The following is a 19,917-nucleotide window of genomic DNA, read 5'->3' on the forward strand; positions in this document are numbered from 1 at the left end:
GATAATGAAATAAAATTAAATATTAATATAAAAATTAAATAGAAAAAGAAATGGTTTGCAGTTAAAGACAATAATCTAAATGCTACACCGGTGAAAATGTTGATGATTATTGTTCAATATTTACAAATAAAGCACCAAAACTAAAACAATATTTTGAAATATTGGTAATGGTCCAACTTGCTGCCAATATAACTTCTGCCCTTGAAAATTTCACTGCTCCTCTATAATCCTGTTTGAGTAAATTAGAAACAGAAAAGCAAATTAATCCTGACTAAAAACAAATTAATCCCTAACTACATTATTATTATTATTATTAACTAGTGATTTTTTTTATCATTTATATATAATTATACTTATTAAACTTTTTAAATATAATACAAATAAGACACATCAATCATCTAAGTGAAGTATGATAAAAAAAAAATAGCCAACATAATAATTATATATCACAAATGTCATGCAATTTATAAATGTCATGTAATATGATAAATAAAATGTCATGTAATATGGTAAATAAAATGTCAGACAATTTATAAATATCATACAATTTACATAGCCAAAGATAATAGTTAACCATAAATTTGGTGTCTTAAAAGTTTTAATGATAAACTTTAAAGAATAAAGCAGTAATTTACAATGTTGTGATTTTGTCATAATAAATTCTAAGACATTAAATAAATATTGAAATTTAAGATGTTTTTATTTTTCCATTCAATTAAAAGAAGTAAAGTATTTATTCAATTATTCTTCATTTTCTATTTGCAATATTTAGTTTCTAAATTTGTCTTTCACATTTTAGTGTTAATAGATATTAAAAAAATCATTTAAAATAATCTAAAATATAAATATTATTAATGAGAGTTATAAAGTAAAAAAAAAATAAAAAAATAGATGCAAAAACAATTATTAGGATATAATATAATTTAAAATTAATAACGACTTTTTACAACATGATAGAATATTAGATTAAAAAACAGTTTTAAATTAATTATAAAAATAATTAATTAATTATTAAATATTTATAAAAATAATAAAATAATTGAAATTTTCAAGATAAAATAATAAAATAAATATTAATATAAAAATAAAATTAATAAAAAATACAGTTAAATTAAAATAAAATTAATTAAAAAATACAGTTAAATAAGAGAATCTCTATATTTTATTGATAGGGATAGATTATGATCTTATAAATAGAGAAACCCTCAAGCTTACTGAGTTCTAAACAACACTTGGAATATTGGTGATGGGCCTAGATCCAATTTACTGCCAATATGACTTCGGCCCAAATTAAAACTCTAAAAAAGATAACAACAAAATGCAGGCAGTTTCTTCCTGCACCCCTACATTTTTCTTCCTGCACCTCCATAATTTTGTAAATTTCGAAACTAACCTTCACCTATTATTTGAATTCAGGATCTAGGAGTGTGCTATGGATTCATCAATCTTGAAGTATGTTGCTTTCTGGATGAGAGGATTTTCCGAAAGCAAAGTTTGCATAAATTGTTGATTTTCGGATTACTGAATTCAAAAGCCTAATTTCTATTACAAATTGGTAGATCCATAATGAACTTTTTCAATTATAATTCTGAATCTAGAATGCATATTTTGAATTATGGATTGGTGGATTTGTAATAGTTTTTTCAATTATGGATGTTTTGCATTTTTTTATTTTGGATTAACACTGTCATTCATGTACTACCGGAAGCATCAATCCGGGAGATTATGGGACGCGCCAATCCAAAATTTTACCAGAAGCACCAATCTGAAAAATTTCTGGATTTCATAATCTGAAATACAAAAAAAAAAATGTACAGTTTTATAAAGGGACAGTTTTGTCTTTGCACAACCGCGTGGGGCTGCAGGAAGAAAAATTTAGGGATGCAGGAAGAAAATGCCCAAAATGCATCTTGTTTCAGTGTTTTTTGTACGTACTTAAATGGGCTTCATTCTTTTATAATGCTTTAAAAAAAATTAGTGTGTTAAGTGAAGATTTGTGTGATAAATTAGAAAAAGTTAAACAGTGGTACCAAAGAGAGGAATTAAAGGATAAATAAAGTAGAGAAGAAAAAGAAATGACCATCTTCAATTGTTCGTTTTGCATTGATATGTTGCATCAGTAATTTGTTGCAGCAGGACTGGACCAAGAATCTTCACTTTCTACACCTTCACTTTTCACAATTTCGATTCCTTTCAAGTTTCTCTCCACGTAACTATTCCCTTCACTTCAAAAAATCCCTGCTAAAACTTTTCAAAATATATCATAATCATAGTATTACATTGCAACTCATATTCGAACAATTTCCTTAGTTCTTTGTGTTCTTCGAGGTAGCCACAACATGAATTTTATGCCCTTTTCATAGTAACTAAATCATAGTCTTTGGATTCCAATGTTGTCAGTTTTACTCTGTATGTATTCATAAAAATTGATGTTTCAAATTTCAACCTTATAAAACCAAACCGAAAAATAAATAAGTTTACATTATTAATATTTATTTATTATACAAGTAAATTAGTTGAAAAGAAATCACATTATTACGATCTAGTTAATTTTTTTAAAACAAATTAAAATTAAATAAAATAAAGAAGTTAATTAAGTCATTTTATATTTAGGTCATATAAATTTAAATCCATTGTATTTAGACATAGGTTATAACTAAAATTCCAGTGGTGGGTGGGGTCACCCCCACATGCAATGAGAGGCTACAACCTACAAGCCTATAGCATTTTAGGGGTATCATAGAGTGCTTTAGATAACATTTTTCACATTATAAAAAACTCTCACTGCCAAATTCTCTAAAGATATTGTATTGAAATTAAAATATTTTTTTATTAAAAAATATAAAAGAAAAGTTAAAAAAAAACATTTTTATTTCAATTAAAAAAAATCTTCTAATTCTTTAATCAGTATCTACCTGTTAACATTTATATAAAAAAAAACACTTGTGTTCCCACATCATTAATGATTTTTTTGTGGTTTAATAATTTTAATATGAAATTATTACTTCCTAATAGTTTTTTTTACAATGGTTACACTGAGATTGAAATTTATATCATCACATGTATTACTTTAATCTCTCACTGCTAGATCGAACTCAGTATTTTATTTATAATAGTTCTAATATATGATAACACTCGGATTCAGTTTCTGCAATTCTTTCTTATAAATTCTCAATTTTAGTCTTAGGTGGTGGCAAAAATTTATTGAATATAAAAATACAAAAATCTAAACACCAATTGATACATCATTGTTTTATATTAACTATCGAGTTCATATCATAAATAATAATTATTTTAAATATTTAAAGCGTAAATTTTGTTATATCCTATAATTCTTCTCCACTTAAACATATAAATATCACCTATAAAAATACGTTTATTTAACAGTAATTTTTAAGAATATAAACTGAAAATTTGATTTTAAAGTATGTAAAAATTAGATTATATAATAAAATCAAATGATTTTTATAAATATTTTAAATAATTTGTACCACAAGATGTAAATTTAAATAAAATTAATATATTTTAACGATAATTTTAATTCCATAAATTAAAAAAAAAGCCAAAGTTTGATTTGAAGCGGTCACAAATTGAATATATTCCTCTAAAAGTAGTATATGAGTAATGAAGAGAAGATGGTAATAATATTTTCCACAACCAAGTCATTATCACATATTCGTATTCTTGTAATTACATGTAAATTGTTTAAAGTGACGCACTTTTTCTTCAACAAAACTTTACATTAATTTTATTTGTCATAGAAAAATGATAACCCGTACCCTAAAACACATGATAAAAAAATTAAAAGAGATTTTTTTGAGATGTAAAATAATACACGTTTTCATATTTTTAATTTTCACTCATACTGTTATCAAAGAGAAATTTATTTTTTAATTAATTTTATTAAAAAGTGAAATTTAAGTTTAATTTAATTTTATAAAACTATGATGAGATGAAATTTGCATTCGTTTATATATTATTAAATATTTTTATTTCTAGTTAATTTAAAATCTCTAACCAACTCAACTTTATCAAATCGAGTTATAAGATAAAATTTGTTAAGAAGTAGACTTGAAACCTAACTCAATCCCATAAAACCGATTCAATAAGGTGAGATTTGCATCCACTTATATATTATGAAAACTCTAATATCTAATCGATGAGAGATTTCCAACATGATTTACACCTACTTGTATCTCCAACCAACTCAACTTTATAAATCGAGTTATAAAATAAGATTTTCATTTAAAAGACTTTCCAACACTATTATTATTATTATTATTATTATTATTAAATAATTATATTAAGAATTTGGGGAGAGGGTTGAAAAGAAAGAAAGAATCGAAATGAGTGAAGCAGTGATTACATGGCAGCCATGCTCCTGCAAGAAAAATGATAGCCATTGGCAAACATGATGAAAGAAAAGAAATGAAGTATTAGTATGGCGTTTCCAAAGCCTATATCCTACTCATTTTCTCACTTTTATCTCTCTCAACTTCAATCATATTCTTATACATCCACTCATCTTTCCTCTAATCATAACTACCAAATCAGAATCGAGTACTTTCAAATTCAGAATTCTCATACACACAACAACTTGTGTGTTCTTCCTTCCTATACACATAATTATATCACATTCTAACTTTCAACTTTACTCATACCATATGTGAGTAAAACTCTATACATTTTCTTTTCAACTATATGTATGTAACATTCCTATTTTCTATCATATCTAACTCACAATATCTCGAAATATATCTATATATATATATGAAAGAAGACAACAATTCTAAACATAAACTACTTCCTCATTTTAAAATGGACTATCATTATCTGAAGTATCATTTGCTACCATATAATATACGGTTATTAAATAATTTTTAATTTAAGATTTTTTAGGATTTTAAATAATTTAAAATTTTATTTATTTTTTTTTTAAATACAAAATTAAATAATTTATATTTAATTTTTTTAATTTTTTTGAATAATTTAAAAAATTTAATTATTTCATATGTTATTTAAATAGGATATTAAATAATATAATATTTTGAATAATTTATAAATTTTATTTATTTTCATATTTTTTAAAACACGAAATTAAATAATTTAAATTTTTTATTTACCTTGATATTTCAAATAAAATAATACTAGTATATTTTTCTTTGAGAAATTTTCCCATAAATTACTACTTCTAAACATTATTTATAGCTTTAACTATTTCTCTTTTACATGGATGGGATATACTTGCGTAGACACAAAACGAGTATCAAAAGTCTACAATTTGAAAAGTGGGTATAATTAGGATTGAAAAGATTGTATTTAATATTTATAGAAAAAATTGCAATGAATATCAAATGAGTAATTTTAATGAATACATATTAGACATAAATATATATTTTTTTATTATTTGCTCCTCAACGGAGTTTCGTAATACTAAATTGTGTTTTACAAGGTTAAGTTCATATTAGAGGAATACTAAATTGTGTTTTACAAGGTTGAGTTAATATTAGAGGAACTCTTTTTTTTTTTCCTTTTGGTTTTCAGTGTCTTTAAGTGTAGTGGTCTTTAATTGTTTATTCTTTTCACTTAGATAAACTTGTAAAGGTACTCTGACGATCAAGTTAGTCTGAGTACAATGTGCAGGTGAGTCGAGAGAAAAAAATTACCTTTGGCACTGGGTCTCGTTTGATATTTATATCTTTTGGATGGGTCTTAAATGTCATGGCCTACTCGTGGGTCCAAAAGATGACTCAATCGTGCCTTAATCACGATTTACAACTAAACTGAATTAATTACGATTAATTGTGGATTTACAAACTGTGTTTGAATTAAAAGAGTCATTTGACTTTTTCGACCAATCGATTATATCAATCTTCTTGACTATCCGGTAATACATTTGTTCTCAGGTTCGAGTGAAGCGATTTAAGTGTCACTTAAAAGTATGTGTAAAAAAAAATGTTTTTTCTTTAGCTAGAGTCACGGGATCACTAATCTTTATTTGAATGATTTTTAAAATTAAGTGATCAAAATAAATTTGTTAGATGAAAAAAATATTAACTTTTATATTTTTTTTCATATATTTATATTTTTTATTTAGATCCATTAAATGAAAATTATATTTAAAGAGATAATTTTGACTTAAACTATACTCATTTGAGTTTGTTTTTCTTAAAAACTAAATTTAAAAAAAATGATGATTGGTAAAAGTGATGGTTCCTAACATGTGTAGCAGCGTGGAGTGTGGTTGCGAACTTTACGGAAGAACTGTAGATAATAAGGTTCAAGTTTTTTTACCTGACCCACGCATCATTATTACCTCCTTTGTTTGTAACAAGAGGTCTTACAAAAATGTTTAACAGAAATGAATGTTGGATAATAATTATGTTATTCAAAATGAAACTAATGGATAATAAGCTTCCCTACCCACTAACTATGTTAATAAAATCAATTAAGAATTTAAAATCATTAAAATCTAATTATTAAATATAATTTTATTTTCAATATACAGCTTTTCTGTCAATTGTATTCGAATGACTGTTTAGAAAAATTTAAAATGATAACTAACAATATAATCATGATGACTAACCAATTTTAAATTTATTTTTTATACATAATCCTCTTTTGTGCTCATTTGATACAAATATATCAAACCAACCGTTCAAGTGTAACATTCATAGTTATCATGTTTAAATAATATAATATATATAATACCTAATTAAATATTTATATATATATATATATACATACACATTCCACCCATTTAATATTTCATAATATGTTTCTCTTCATACAAATTTTAATATATATATATATATATATATATATATATATATATAACTTAAAACAAAATATCAAATAAATATAAGTTTCTTTATCAACTAAGAATGAAACTTTATTACATAAAATATCATTGATTATGTGAAAATACACAATCTTACCACATAAAAAAAATACAACACAAATTAAAGGGTAACTAGTTATTTTTAAAATTTATACTATAAATATTAATTTAAATAACAAATATATATTTATCAATTCTCATTATTTTTTTTAAAGTAATTAAGTGTTTATAATGATTTTTTTAAAACAAAAGCTTTCATGTTAGACATCACTGTTCAACTTGATATGTCAAATCATTTTCCATTACATGAAAAAAAAGTATTATTAAAAAAGAAAATACAAAAATATGGGGATTAGACCAAAATTCATATGTTAACAAAAACGATACATAGGTAGACTATACATATTCATAAAGAATTCTAATAACAGACTAAATGGTAGCCTATAATACCGTTGAAAATATTTTTTTATGAATAAATCTTAAATTAACAAACTTATCAACATACACATTATTTTCACGAAAAATATGAGTAACCCCTAAACTTGATTTCCCCACAGTAAAGTGTTTATTATAATTTATATTTGTTAGAAGTTGAATGATCAACATACACCAATACTTGACACTACTTTCAAATACTCTGTACATTGACTTGAACTAAAAAAATCTGTCATACTACCTCAGTGTGAATTAACACAATTATGCGCATAATAATTTTAATATCGAATAACCTCATATGATATGATAATTAATTCATATAGTAGGTCAAATTAGTTATTTTTCAAACAATTGACTCATTCATAATAACCTTTTTTTAACACTCACCATCTGAATAACTTTATCTATATAACTTCATTACCCAAGTAGAATCAAGATACATCATTTTAGATGAATCACTAGCCAATGCACATCCTAACAATTTCAACATGGTATTTTATTTGTTAAAAATATTATGTCTAGATTACAATTTCATTCAAACTTATAATTTAATCAAACCAAAAATTTATTCAAGAAAACACATAATTACATATTCTAAATGATTTTCAAATAAATATATAATTAAAATTTCACATAAAATTTAATTAACTTATTCTCATTTTGCTTACGTAGTTATTGTGTAATAATAGTTTTTTATTTTATTTTAATGAATATTTATTTATATATTTATAAGTTAAATATTTGATCTTTAATGAATATACGATGTTTGAAATAATTGATGAAAAAAGTGAAAGCGTGACAAAAACATAATATTTTTAATAAAGAAAAAATTGTATTGAAATTGTTAAGAAAATATATTGATTTGTGAGTTTATGTGAAAGAGATTATCATGGCTGCATGATATACTAAAACTATATAGACAAAGAGTACCAAGTGATGGTAGTCAAGAGGTCCATTTTATTGAGTATAAGTTTTAAAAGAACTTATTAGAGAATTTCTATTACGAGTGATGTGAATCTGAGATAATTATAGACGGTTAGTGTTTAATACTTTAAAATTGGAGGATGTATATGATTAATATGTTTTTAAATGGATTCTTTTAAATTAAAAATTATATTTTGTGTTGGTTTTAAGATATGTAATCTTAATTTATTACACAGAAGTTGTCGTTACAACTGATCAAACTCTAAATTAATTATTATTATTATTTTTTTGAATATTTTAATTTAATACGTGTATGTATATATATATATTTTAATTTTCCTATGAAAATTGATATATTTTATAAATGATATATATATATATATATATATACTTTATGATATAGTATTTATCTAATATAAATAGGATGTTACATTAATTCAAACAAAAGCTAAAATTATACTAACATGTTTGAATGATAACTAAATTTATTAATCCGCGTAAAAAGAAAGGAGAAGGTCGCAACTGTTAAAAGAGGCTTAGTTGTCAATGAAGAAATTTAACGTTTGTTTTAAGGACCTTACAGTAAAAACACATTCTTAACGAATAAATAAATTAATATTTTAACTATTTTCATTTTAAGTTTTAATTTCAAATATTATTATATTATTATAATGGATTGTGGAATGGTGTTTCTTACTGTTTGGAGTGTTAACAAAACTTTTTCCTTGATTTAACGCTTGCAAAATTAAACACACATTTAATGCATTCACAGATGAATGATGATAAAAATTTAATACGAACTTACGGTACCATTAAATTAAATGTTCTTAAATAATCTATGAAATAATTCCAATAAACATTTTCAAATTGTTTCCCAGTTTATTTATCATTATTATTGAAAGATCTTGATCTGTGGATACATGTTAATAAAAATGGTGGAATGAGTAGTGTCACTGTCACACAAATGTCTGAAAATTACTATTCTACTGTCACATTCTCATTTCTCACCAACCATTTGCAAAAAGTCTCGAGTGACAGCAGAGACAAATAATAGCAAGAGATAGAGAGAATACAGAAAAAAAAAAGACACACTATAAAGAGAATGCGAAGGCAAACAAAAGACTGTGACAAATGTAACCATAGTTGAATTGAAACTTGAACACTTTGTTTCTTGTTTTGCCTATTGCCTATGGTTTCTCTCATTTACGTTTCTGTCAGATTTCCATTCTCCAACTCCAAGAATTGAGCTTAACTCTCCCAATCTCACCTTTTTCATTTCCCATTATTTAATAACACAGTAACTGTTACTTGCTCGCTGGGTTTCCGCAATCTACATGCATTGAAATTGCTACTACACTAGCTGCTTCTTCTGCCAAATCCTCGTGCATTTAACACCCTGAACTTAAAACCTGGTTGAGTGGTAGGAGATAGGAGCTTCGGCTTGCAATTATGAAACTTTATCCGAGTGAGTGGTAAAGCCGCAAGAACTGCCCCATCGTAAGGAAAAATGAGATAAGCACGCTGGTTTGGAAGGAGTTACAAGGAACCTTCCCTTATTTGTTGCACCTTAAACCGCTACCTTCCAAGTTCTCAGTTATAAATCAACAAGAGCAATAAACCCTTTCAACATTGCTCAGTTTTCTTGCTTTTGTTCTCTTCTTGAATAATTTGGTACTGTCCTTCACACACCCAAGTCTCCTCTCTTGTCAGGTTTCAGCTTCGTTCCTAACTCTGACACTCTGTGTGTATGTGTCTTGACAGATTGGAAAGAGATGTCGCGCCAGAAGCAAGCTGAAGAAGCCATGGTGTCGAGCCTCACCCAAACGGTTGAGCGTGAAGAGGGAGAGGAAGTCAAAGGAGAGACGTCACATTTTAGCTTCAAAAATGCTCTCTGGCATGGTGGTTCTGCCTATGATGCTTGGTTCAGCTGTGCCTCAAATCAGGTAGCTATACTCAGGTTTATGTGTATATAATAGCATTTGCTTTGAAAGATCATTTTTTCAAATGAATCTCATGATTTACATAAATTGGTTTTGGCTTTTTGTTACTTGTGTTCACCTAAAAAAATGAGTCAACGAATTCTTTTTCTCATGATAGGAGATGAGATTCTGAGGTTGAACACCGTTTTGGTTTGTTCTAAAGCAGGAAAATGTACAATTTTTTTTGTGATTTTGTGATGTGCAGGTTGCCCAGGTTCTGTTGACTCTGCCTTACTCTTTCTCACAGCTGGGGATGGTTTCAGGGATCATATTCCAAGTGTTGTATGGCTTGCTTGGGAGTTATACTGCTTATTTAATTAGCATTCTGTACATTGAGTACAGAAGCCGGAAAGAGAAAGAGAATGTCAGCTTCAAAAACCATGTCATCCAGGTTAGATATCCAAGGAACCCAGATAACAAACAATTGAACCACTTTTTACCCCCTTTTCCACTCTATACAGTGCCATTTTTGTTTTTACTCTTAATATCAACAACTTTCCCTTCAATTTCTTTGCAGTGGTTTGAAGTGTTGGAAGGCTTGCTGGGTCCATACTGGAAAGCCATTGGACTGGCCTTCAATTGCACTTTTCTCCTCTTTGGATCTGTCATCCAGCTCATAGCTTGTGCCAGGTTTCAATTTCCTCATTACTTTTTCATTTTTGTGTGGATAACTCTTATGTCATTGGAACTATTATACAGGGTTAGAATGTGCAACAGTGGCCTGATAGAAGAGTGTGAATTGATTGAGCTAGATATGTATGATCCAAAAGATTTAACTTGTTTAGTTTTATATAGACTCTTGTCTTTATATGCAGTAATATATACTACATAAATGACCACTTGGACAAGAGGACTTGGACCTACATATTTGGGGCATGTTGTGCCACCACAGTGTTCATTCCATCATTCCACAACTACAGGATATGGTCCTTCCTTGGTCTTGGCATGACCACATACACTGCTTGGTATTTGACCATCGCAGCACTTGTTCATGGCAGGGTAAGCAAAACCAACAACAACCTTAAATGTTTTTCTCTGGTGGGGTATCTACCCTTTGAAATTGTTTCAACTAAACTTGGTTTAAAAACTGTTTTTTATTTGGTAGGTTGAGAATGTGACTCATTCGAGCCCAAAAAAGTTGGTTTTGTATTTCACAGGCGCCACCAACATACTCTACACTTTCGGCGGGCACGCCGTCACAGTGTATGCACTTTTTAATATTTTGCTTATTAAGTTGGACAAGACAATCATGATATTGTTTTTTCTTTATTGTCTAGGACAGACACCAAAGAAAGATAATTGGAGAATTTCACTGCACGGTCCCTTTCTTCAACTGCACCTTTATCATCCTGCATTCATTTCTAATGTCCCTTGGAAATAAGACAAACATTTTATGCAACCCTTTTGAATAACCATTACGATGGTGTCTTGGCTCACTGTGATTCTCTGCATTACCAGTAAAAATATCAAACCCCACTTCAACTTTTTTCTACTTCGTTTAGAGCTGGATTTGTAGCCTTAAAATAACAAGGGAGCCACATTTTACCCTGTGGTACCGGTACGTCCTAGTTATTTATTTCACTCCAGTGAAAGGTGCTAGAGGCACATAAGTTCGAACATAAACGCACACATTAAATTATGTTTGTTTGTCTTTCAGGCATTGTTCACCATGAATTGTTTCATAGTTCAACTAAGCTAAAAATGGTGCCAAAAGCATGTGTTTACCTTTTTAGCATTAAAATACACAATCTTGGAAATTCAATGGGTGGTTTGTTTTTCCATTTAGTGTAGTTCATATTTTCGAAATGAAATATATATTGGGAATCTCATGTGTCATTTGTAGATGAAAGTTTCAATGAAGTAATAAGGAGCATGTGATATAACTATTTCAGGGAAATCATGCATGCAATGTGGAAGCCTCAGAAGTTCAAATATATATATCTTTATGCTACATTTTATGTGTTCACCCTCACTCTACCCTCTGCTATTTCGGTTTACTGGGCCTTTGGTGACCAACTTTTGGATCACTCCAATGCCTTCTCACTTCTCCCACGCACTGGCTGGCGTGACGCTGGTGTCATCCTAATGCTCATTCACCAGGTCCATGCATACTTTTCTTACGTAATTCAAAACCATCATGTGAATTAGTCGAGATCTTAGTGATGTTTAGGTTCTTAGTGAGTAACTAATAGTTGGTGTTTTTCTGTGTAACTTGCAGTTCATAACATTTGGGTTTGCTTGTACGCCATTGTATTTTGTGTGGGAGAAAGTGATCGGAATGCATGACACAAAGAGCATATGCTTGAGGGCTCTAGCCAGGTTGCCTGTGGTGATACCAATATGGTTTTTGGCTATTATTTTCCCTTTCTTTGGACCCATCAATTCAGCTGTTGGGGCCCTTTTGGTCAGCTTCACCGTTTACATCATTCCTGCTTCTGCTCATATGCTTACCTTCAGATCTGCCACTGCAAGACAGGTATAATTCAATTCTCATTTTTTTTTATCAGGAAGAAACAACAAATAAATATGATCACAACCCTGCCTACTAAAAACAAGCATGTATCGAATGCTCATCTTATCTTAATATCTTTGTTTCAACTTTGAAAGAGTTCATCATAAGAGCAGTGAGAAGCAGAAGTTGGTGGAAATTACATTGTATCATGTAGTATTTTTTTTATCACAACACATAGTATCTGATATGGATTATTCATTTTGGTATTTTAAACAGAATGCTGCAGAGAAATTGCCCTCCTTCATTCCAAACTGGACGGTGATGTATGTGGTGAATGCACTTGTGGTGGTGTGGGTTCTGGTGGTGGGCTTTGGGTTTGGAGGGTGGGCCAGCATGACAAACTTCATCAAACAGGTTGACACATTTGGGCTATTTGCCAAGTGCTACCAGTGTCCACCCAAACTGACTAACCACACCCTGCATCACTGAGAAAAAAACTATGTTTCTTTATTTCTATGTAGGGTGGCATCTGCATCACCCCTTTTGATGCTGCTGAATTATCCCTATTTTGTCCAGTTTAATCTCATATGATCTTTATGTAGAAAGCCATATTGCTTTGGCAGATATGTTATTATACAACAATTTCTTAGAATACTTCCTACAACATTATTACTTTGCTTTTTATGATCATGATACTTATTTTCTTAATCACTTGGGGTCATCATGAACATGAACATAGCTAGTCTAGGGATTGATGGTTGGCAGAAGGTATGAACCACAAGTCCCTATTATAGCTTCCATTTTCAATAACACCATGTTACTCCACTCTACACCTCATCATCATTTCAATCATTATGGCTAACACTAGGCCACGGTGTTCGGTTTCAATTCATGAGACTGGATCCGTTCTATTCTGATTTTTAACAAGAGTTTTTCTTTTCCCCCGTAAAAAGGTTTTAGTATTTTTTTTTTATAAAGAAACTATTAAACGCTACTATTAAAATAATGAATTTTAATAAATAGGATTTTAAAACATTGCTCAAATAAATTAATCATGTTTTTATGATACAATTTTGTCATAGCAAGCAATTGGGCCCAATTGCTTTTCAAAGAGAGGTTGGTTGAGCAAAGAATAGTAAAAAGTGTAGGAAAGAGAGAAAATGGAAGATGAGAAAATTGCATAGTACATATGTTCCTCAGTAGAGAACAACATGCATGCATGATGGATGTGTAATACGTGAGAAAATTTGCATATCATACGTTCAAGCATGTAAGTAACAACATGTGAACATTTTTATGGCATAGATAAATATGGGAAATGGAAATAAAAAGAAATATATGGTGTAAGAAAGGCATGGAGGAGTGGAGAAAGTTTCTTTCATAAAAGTATTTTCAAAGGAATACAAGGGCACCTGTGAAAAAGAAAAGAAAATTTGTGGAAATGAGTAAATTTTTAAAAAGTTATTTATAATTAAATATAATTTAGATAATTTATCGTTATAATTTAAATAAATATTATAACATAATTTAAATAAGTAATAAATTAAGTTGATTATGTTACATAATTTTTTATTGTAATGAAATTAATGTTTAAATGCAAATTGCATTTGTATTTGACTTTTTTTTTTACGTTTTCTACTTTTTAACCTACGCTTTTAATTTTAATTTAAAAAAATCAAAAACAAAAAATAATATTTAATTACAATTTGTATTTACATTTCATTGACTATTCAATCACACATATTATATGACAATTGCATATATAAATAAATACTACACATGATTCAATAAGTTATTTCCTACGTAATCATACAGCCATATATGAGATATTATATTATAATAGAAAAATTGACTATAGCTTTTTGTTTAATTCTGTGGATTTATTTATTATATTATATTATATACTTTTTTAAGACTTTCATTGTATTATAAATTTAAAACATTATTAAAAATAAAATAAAAGTATAACATATTACAATTATCGTTTTTATTTTCTTGTTTACTTTTTTGGGTTGATATGAATATTATTTTTGTCTTCTCATTTTTTAATTTATTTCTTAACTTTTTTAAAAGTTTTCTTCCTCACTGATGTCCTTGTTCTTTTAAAGAATGAGTTGGACAATAATTAATAAAAGATTAAATAAAAAATAAAAATTAATTAGTTGAAGACCAAATTTCATTATATCAATTAATAAAATTAAACCGACCAATACTTCAAAGGAAGATAATAAACACAGTTATGATATACATTGAAAAAATTATAAAGAAAAAAATTAATTGGATGCCAAATATAATATAAGGATAATTGAATCCATGTACTTAAACCCTCACTATAAAAGGAAACAAATATGAAGATGCAGTTGCTTATTAAATAAAATAAAATAGTATGTAACTGAATCGATTCTTACCCTGCATTGCATTGGAACTTGAAACATAGAAGAAAAAAAAATATAGAGAATCAGAACTTTGCAGTAGCTGAATTCGTGAACATGCTTCCTCCTACATTTCCAATGTCTCTCACTTCGCTCATGCCAGCAAAGGTCTCTCTAGCCTTCACCGGCCGCCACATTGTTCCTTTCGGCGGCGGCGATGGTCTTTATGCTGTCCGTATTTCACCCTCACGGGCTTCTATCAAATGGAGGTGTTATTCACTCCCAAACTCTTACGACGGTCAGTGTTTTTTTTTTTTTTTGGTAGTCTTGTTTCAAGTTCCAATGCAATGCAATGTAAATTCTTCATTTGAAGCAAATGGTTATTTGAATGTGTTAGATCTCTGATAGCAATAATGATAAATAGGCAACTATGTTTAGTCAAAAGTTTATGATCTTTTTGTTAGAGAAGAAAAAGAAGTAAGAAAAGGATTGACCAAGAGATGCTGTTATTAATAATTTTATTTATTATTTTTAATTATTTGGTATTTACAACTGAAAAGGAAATATATGGATTTTTCCCTCACATGTACACAAACCGACAATAATCAATGGAGTCCACAAAACTTTCTTCACTGATCCAATCCCTCCAAATCAGTTCAAACAAACCACAATCATCATTTCTAATTCCTTTTTTCGCGCAAGCAAGCTTTTGAGGCTTAATCTTTTCTCCATGGTTGAATAAACTTTTGATATCCTGTGATAATTGATTTTAGATGAATGAAGGAATCTTCGGATAGCTTTGGGGCTTCCATTCATGAACATTTGGTTAATTGTTCTTGTGTTATTATTGATCATAAACTTTTTTTTTGTTAATATTGGACTAAATGAATATTACTGTTCAGTTGAGGAAGGAGCAAAGTTTGTAGAGGCTTCAAAGAATGGGAACTTGATTCCTCTCTGTCAGTGCATATTCTCTGACCAACTTACTCCTGTCCTTGCATACCGAACTTTAGTCAAGGAAGATGATCGAGAGGCTCCAAGCTTTCTTTTTGAGTCTGCAGAGCCTAGCTACCATGCTTCAAGTGTTGTGAGTGTGCTTTTGGTAGTTCTATGATATCAAATTGTTGAGTTGAGTTGAATGTGTCTTTATTAATATTCTACACTGGATTGATTGATGGATTACAGGGACGCTATAGTGTTGTAGGAACTAACCCAACTATGGAAGTTGTTGCCAAAGAAAATAAGGTTACAATAATTGACCATGAATCTGGAAATTTAACCGAGGAAAATGTTGATGATCCTATAATGGTTCCCAAAAAAATCTCAGAGGACTGGAAACCCTGTCTCATTGATAAACTTCCGGATGCATTCTGTGGTAAGAGTTCTATAATCATAACTCAACTCATGTGTACTAAGATAGGATATTCTCAAATCATTTATTTATTAACATATAATGTGGGGTGTTCACAATGACAGAAAGCTTATTGATAAAAAAATATCCTAAGATAGTAGAGAATATTAAATCTGCTTGTCGATTATGCTTTTACACAGTATCTGCTTTTGAAATCTAGAGGTTGGGGATCTTGATTTCTCTGTATGTTAGGTGACTTATTTACATGTGCGTGTCACATGTGTGTATTCACACACATACACCTGTGCTTGAGACAGAGGATTGTATTTTCGAAGCATTTTTTTATTTATCTAAATATATTATCCATAGTACATTAACTTGTTTCATTCAACTGCTTGTCTAGGTGGTTGGGCAGGTTATTTCTCATATGACACAATTCGTTATGTAGAAAAGAAAAAGCTACCATTCTCAAATGCTCCAAAAGATGATAGGGACCTTGCTGACATACATCTTGGTTTATATGAGAGTGTGATTGTGTTTGACCATGTGGAAAAGGTATCTTTTCTCCCTGTAAATATTGCCATCTAATATGGTATTTCTCACTATACAGTTTTTTTCTAATGTTGTTAGCTCAGTATTTCTAATTTACAGTATAGAATATCCTTTTATCATTTGAGAAAAAGTCCATTCAGATGCTCATAAACAAAATGTTATATTCTTTTCTTTTTTAGTTTTTAATTGGATTTTTGTTTCATTGAATTACCAAGGGAAAATCTTATCACTTTTTAGTGTTCACAAACATGGCTTTTTACATCTTTGGACATATATTTAAAGGATAAAAGTTGTGAAATGACTCTCCAATTATTTCACTATTATTTAACTGTATGATATGGATTATATTTAGGACTAATGCATAACTTCAATATTTCTTTGTTATTCGTATTGTACATAACAGAAAGCATATGTGATTGTTTGGGTGAGGATTGATAGATACTCCTCTGTTGAGAGTGCTTACAAGGATGGAAAGGAACGATTAGAAAAATTGGTGGCCAAATTACAAGATGGCCAACCGTAAGTCATCTGCTGATCACTTTTCCCTCGAATGATTGTACATGTTATGATTGAGTCAAAATTAATTTAAAGTGTGGTTTTCCTAGTCCAAGGTTGGCTCCAGGCTCTGTGGATTTACATACTCACCATTATGGTCCACTATTAAAGACGTCAAGCATGACAAGAGAAGCATACAAGGAAGCAGTCCTTCAGGCACAAGAACATATTAAAGCAGGAGATATTTTCCAGATTGTGTTAAGTCAGAGGTTTGAGCGAAGAACATTTGCTGATCCATTTGAAATTTATAGAGCATTGAGAGTTGTGAACCCAAGTCCATATATGGGCTATTTGCAGGTTTATTTTGTGTAACATCTGAAATTGTTTCCTTCACTAAGGAAGGTTTTATGTTTCAACTATTTTCATCTTTTGATGATTATCTCTATTTGCTAAACAGGCTAGAGGATGTATTTTGGTTGCTTCAAGTCCGGAGATTCTTACGCGTATAAAGAAGGTATGTTATGTAAATATTATAGATTTTTAAATTAAATTATACTTCTTTCTTTGACTACTGCTATGGTTGGCATAAAATCTTAGAAAAAAACCCTATTAAGTTTGTTAAATTAGTCTATTATTTAGTTTAGAACTTATAGTTATTTTGATTTTTTCACAAACAGAATAAGATTGTGAACCGTCCATTAGCTGGGACAGCTAGAAGGGGGAAAACACCTGAAGAAGATGCAAGGTTAGAATCATTACTGCTGAAAGATATGAAGCAGTGCGCAGAGCATGTCATGTTGGTGGATTTGGGACGCAATGATGTTGGAAAGGTTAGTGTTACATGTTCATTTTAATGGATACTCTTATTTCTTTACAAATTATATTCCTTCCCTTGTCCCAAACTAGAAATCCAATTGACTAATCCGAAGGACTAAAAAGTCAATGACACAACTTGGAGTCAGACCTCCTTTTCATTTTCAAAATATTCAGTTACAAATATGAAGCATAGCTAATAATTGGAGTTAAGCAATGCTTTCGTACCTGTAGTTTTTAATCCTTAATCTAAACCTGTGTATGTGTTTAGTAAAATTCAATGTTCAACTTGTTATATAGCTAATAGGTGCTTTGCTCGGGTATCTTTAACAAAGCTTTTTGGATGATCATATGAAGAAAGTAGTTTATTCTTGCATTTTCAATAGATGGTTTATATTTTGGGATACTTTTAAGTTGTGATGGTTTTGAAAATGAAGAGATCCCTTTTGTAGGTTGCGAAAAGTGGTTCTGTGAGAGTGGAACAACTAATGAATATTGAACGATACTCCCATGTCATGCACATAAGCTCAACGGTAAGTGTTAGCTGATATTCAATTAATTAAGTCAAAATAGTGGATAGTATTTAATAGCATTGTGTTTGGATAAAAATGTTGGTTATTTATTGTATTGTAGGTTGCTGGACAGTTGCAAGACCATTTGACTAGCTGGGATGCCCTGCGTTCTGCATTACCTGTTGGAACTGTGAGTGGAGCACCAAAGGTTTGTAAGTTCGAGGTCATTTGCTTGGAATAAAAACAGAACTGTGTTTGGTGTAAGGATTGATACACATTATCTACTGTGATGATGTGGTTGCAGGTAAAGGCAATGGAGTTGATTGATGAGTTAGAGGTGACAAGACGAGGGCCTTACAGCGGAGGATTTGGATACATTTCTTTATCCGGTGAGATGGACGTTGCTCTATCTCTGAGGACAATGGTATTTCCCACTGGAACAAGGTATGACACAATGTACTCATACAAAGATCACAACCAACGCCGCGAGTGGATTGCTTATCTTCAAGCTGGTGCTGGTATAGTTGCTGACAGTGTCCCTGAAGATGAGCAGCAAGAGTGTCAAAACAAAGCTGCTGGTCTTGCACGTGCCATTGACTTGGCTGAGTCCTCATTTGTTGATAAATGAACTCACTTTAACTCCTGATTGCATATAGACTTGATAGAGCTTCAAGTTTAAACTTCATTTAGATAGGTGAATATATATGAGCATCACTGTCTTTCAATCATGTGAATGTGGAGAGAGGAGTATGTTTCTACAAATTCAAATTTCCATCAAAGGAATGAACTTAGTTTCTAGTTCAAATATGAGTCTCATTGTTTCTTTAAACTCTTTTTTTTGTTTTTTTATATGGTTAAATCTTGTTTTTTATTATTATTATTATTATCAAGAGTATAACATGTTACTTTTTAGTTTTTTTTTCCCCTCGGAGGATAATTGTTGGTTAACATGCATTATATAAAACATTTTGCCATGAAACTTCAAAAAATTGATTATTTTCTCTTTCTAATAGTTTATTGATCTACGGCTTTAGTTTAGGGTGAATCAACTTAAACTAATAATCACTAATATAATGAGTAATGTTCTCAAAATAAATAAAAAAACCAAAATATTTAAAATAAAGAAGTAAAATATGAAAGCCATAGAAAGAAAATAATTGAATATGTTGATATAAGTTTATTCAGAGAAAC

At 29.5% G+C, this 19,917-nt stretch overlaps 2 protein-coding genes across 2 annotated transcripts; both read left to right on the plus strand.

Annotated features, from left to right (window-relative positions):
* The first annotated feature begins 9,155 nt into the window (after positions 1-9,155).
* Positions 9,156-13,285, plus strand: LOC137815042 (auxin transporter-like protein 1). Its single transcript, XM_068618063.2, has 9 exons — positions 9,156-9,871; positions 9,962-10,143; positions 10,385-10,570; positions 10,697-10,809; positions 10,995-11,178; positions 11,285-11,382; positions 12,072-12,279; positions 12,398-12,655; positions 12,908-13,285. The coding sequence occupies exons 2-9, from the start codon at positions 9,973-9,975 to the stop codon at positions 13,118-13,120; spliced, it is 1,431 nt and encodes a 476-aa protein (XP_068474164.1). The 5' UTR covers positions 9,156-9,871; positions 9,962-9,972; the 3' UTR covers positions 13,121-13,285.
* Positions 13,286-14,995: 1,710 nt separating this feature from the next.
* LOC137815063 (anthranilate synthase alpha subunit 1, chloroplastic) lies at positions 14,996-19,531 on the plus strand. Its single transcript, XM_090294431.1, has 11 exons — positions 14,996-15,301; positions 15,906-16,090; positions 16,189-16,378; positions 16,758-16,909; positions 17,310-17,425; positions 17,512-17,758; positions 17,859-17,915; positions 18,079-18,231; positions 18,667-18,747; positions 18,848-18,934; positions 19,031-19,531. Exons 1-11 carry the CDS (start codon positions 15,121-15,123, stop codon positions 19,352-19,354), a joined length of 1,773 nt encoding a protein of 590 aa, XP_090150557.1. The 5' UTR covers positions 14,996-15,120; the 3' UTR covers positions 19,355-19,531.
* The last annotated feature ends 386 nt before the right edge of the window (positions 19,532-19,917 follow it).

The sequence above is a fragment of the Phaseolus vulgaris genome, chromosome 1 (assembly GCF_051622355.1).
Source record: "Phaseolus vulgaris cultivar YP4 chromosome 1, ASM5162235v1, whole genome shotgun sequence".
In the NCBI taxonomy this organism is placed as follows: domain Eukaryota; kingdom Viridiplantae; phylum Streptophyta; class Magnoliopsida; order Fabales; family Fabaceae; genus Phaseolus; species Phaseolus vulgaris.

Excerpts from the sequence above, each read along its gene's own strand:
- LOC137815042 (XM_068618063.2), top strand. The coding sequence starts at position 9,973 with ATGTCGCGCCAGAAGCAAGCTGAAGAAGCCATGGTGTCGAGCCTCACC. Across the intron at positions 10,144-10,384 it reads TCAGCTGTGCCTCAAATCAG|GTTGCCCAGGTTCTGTTGAC; the intron begins GTAGCTATACTC and ends TGTGATGTGCAG. Across the intron at positions 11,383-12,071 it reads GGCGGGCACGCCGTCACAGT|GGAAATCATGCATGCAATGT; the intron begins GTATGCACTTTT and ends TAACTATTTCAG.
- LOC137815063 (XM_090294431.1), top strand. The coding sequence starts at position 15,121 with ATGCTTCCTCCTACATTTCCAATGTCTCTCACTTCGCTCATGCCAGCA. Across the intron at positions 17,759-17,858 it reads CATATATGGGCTATTTGCAG|GCTAGAGGATGTATTTTGGT; the intron begins GTTTATTTTGTG and ends TTTGCTAAACAG. Across the intron at positions 18,748-18,847 it reads TCATGCACATAAGCTCAACG|GTTGCTGGACAGTTGCAAGA; the intron begins GTAAGTGTTAGC and ends ATTGTATTGTAG.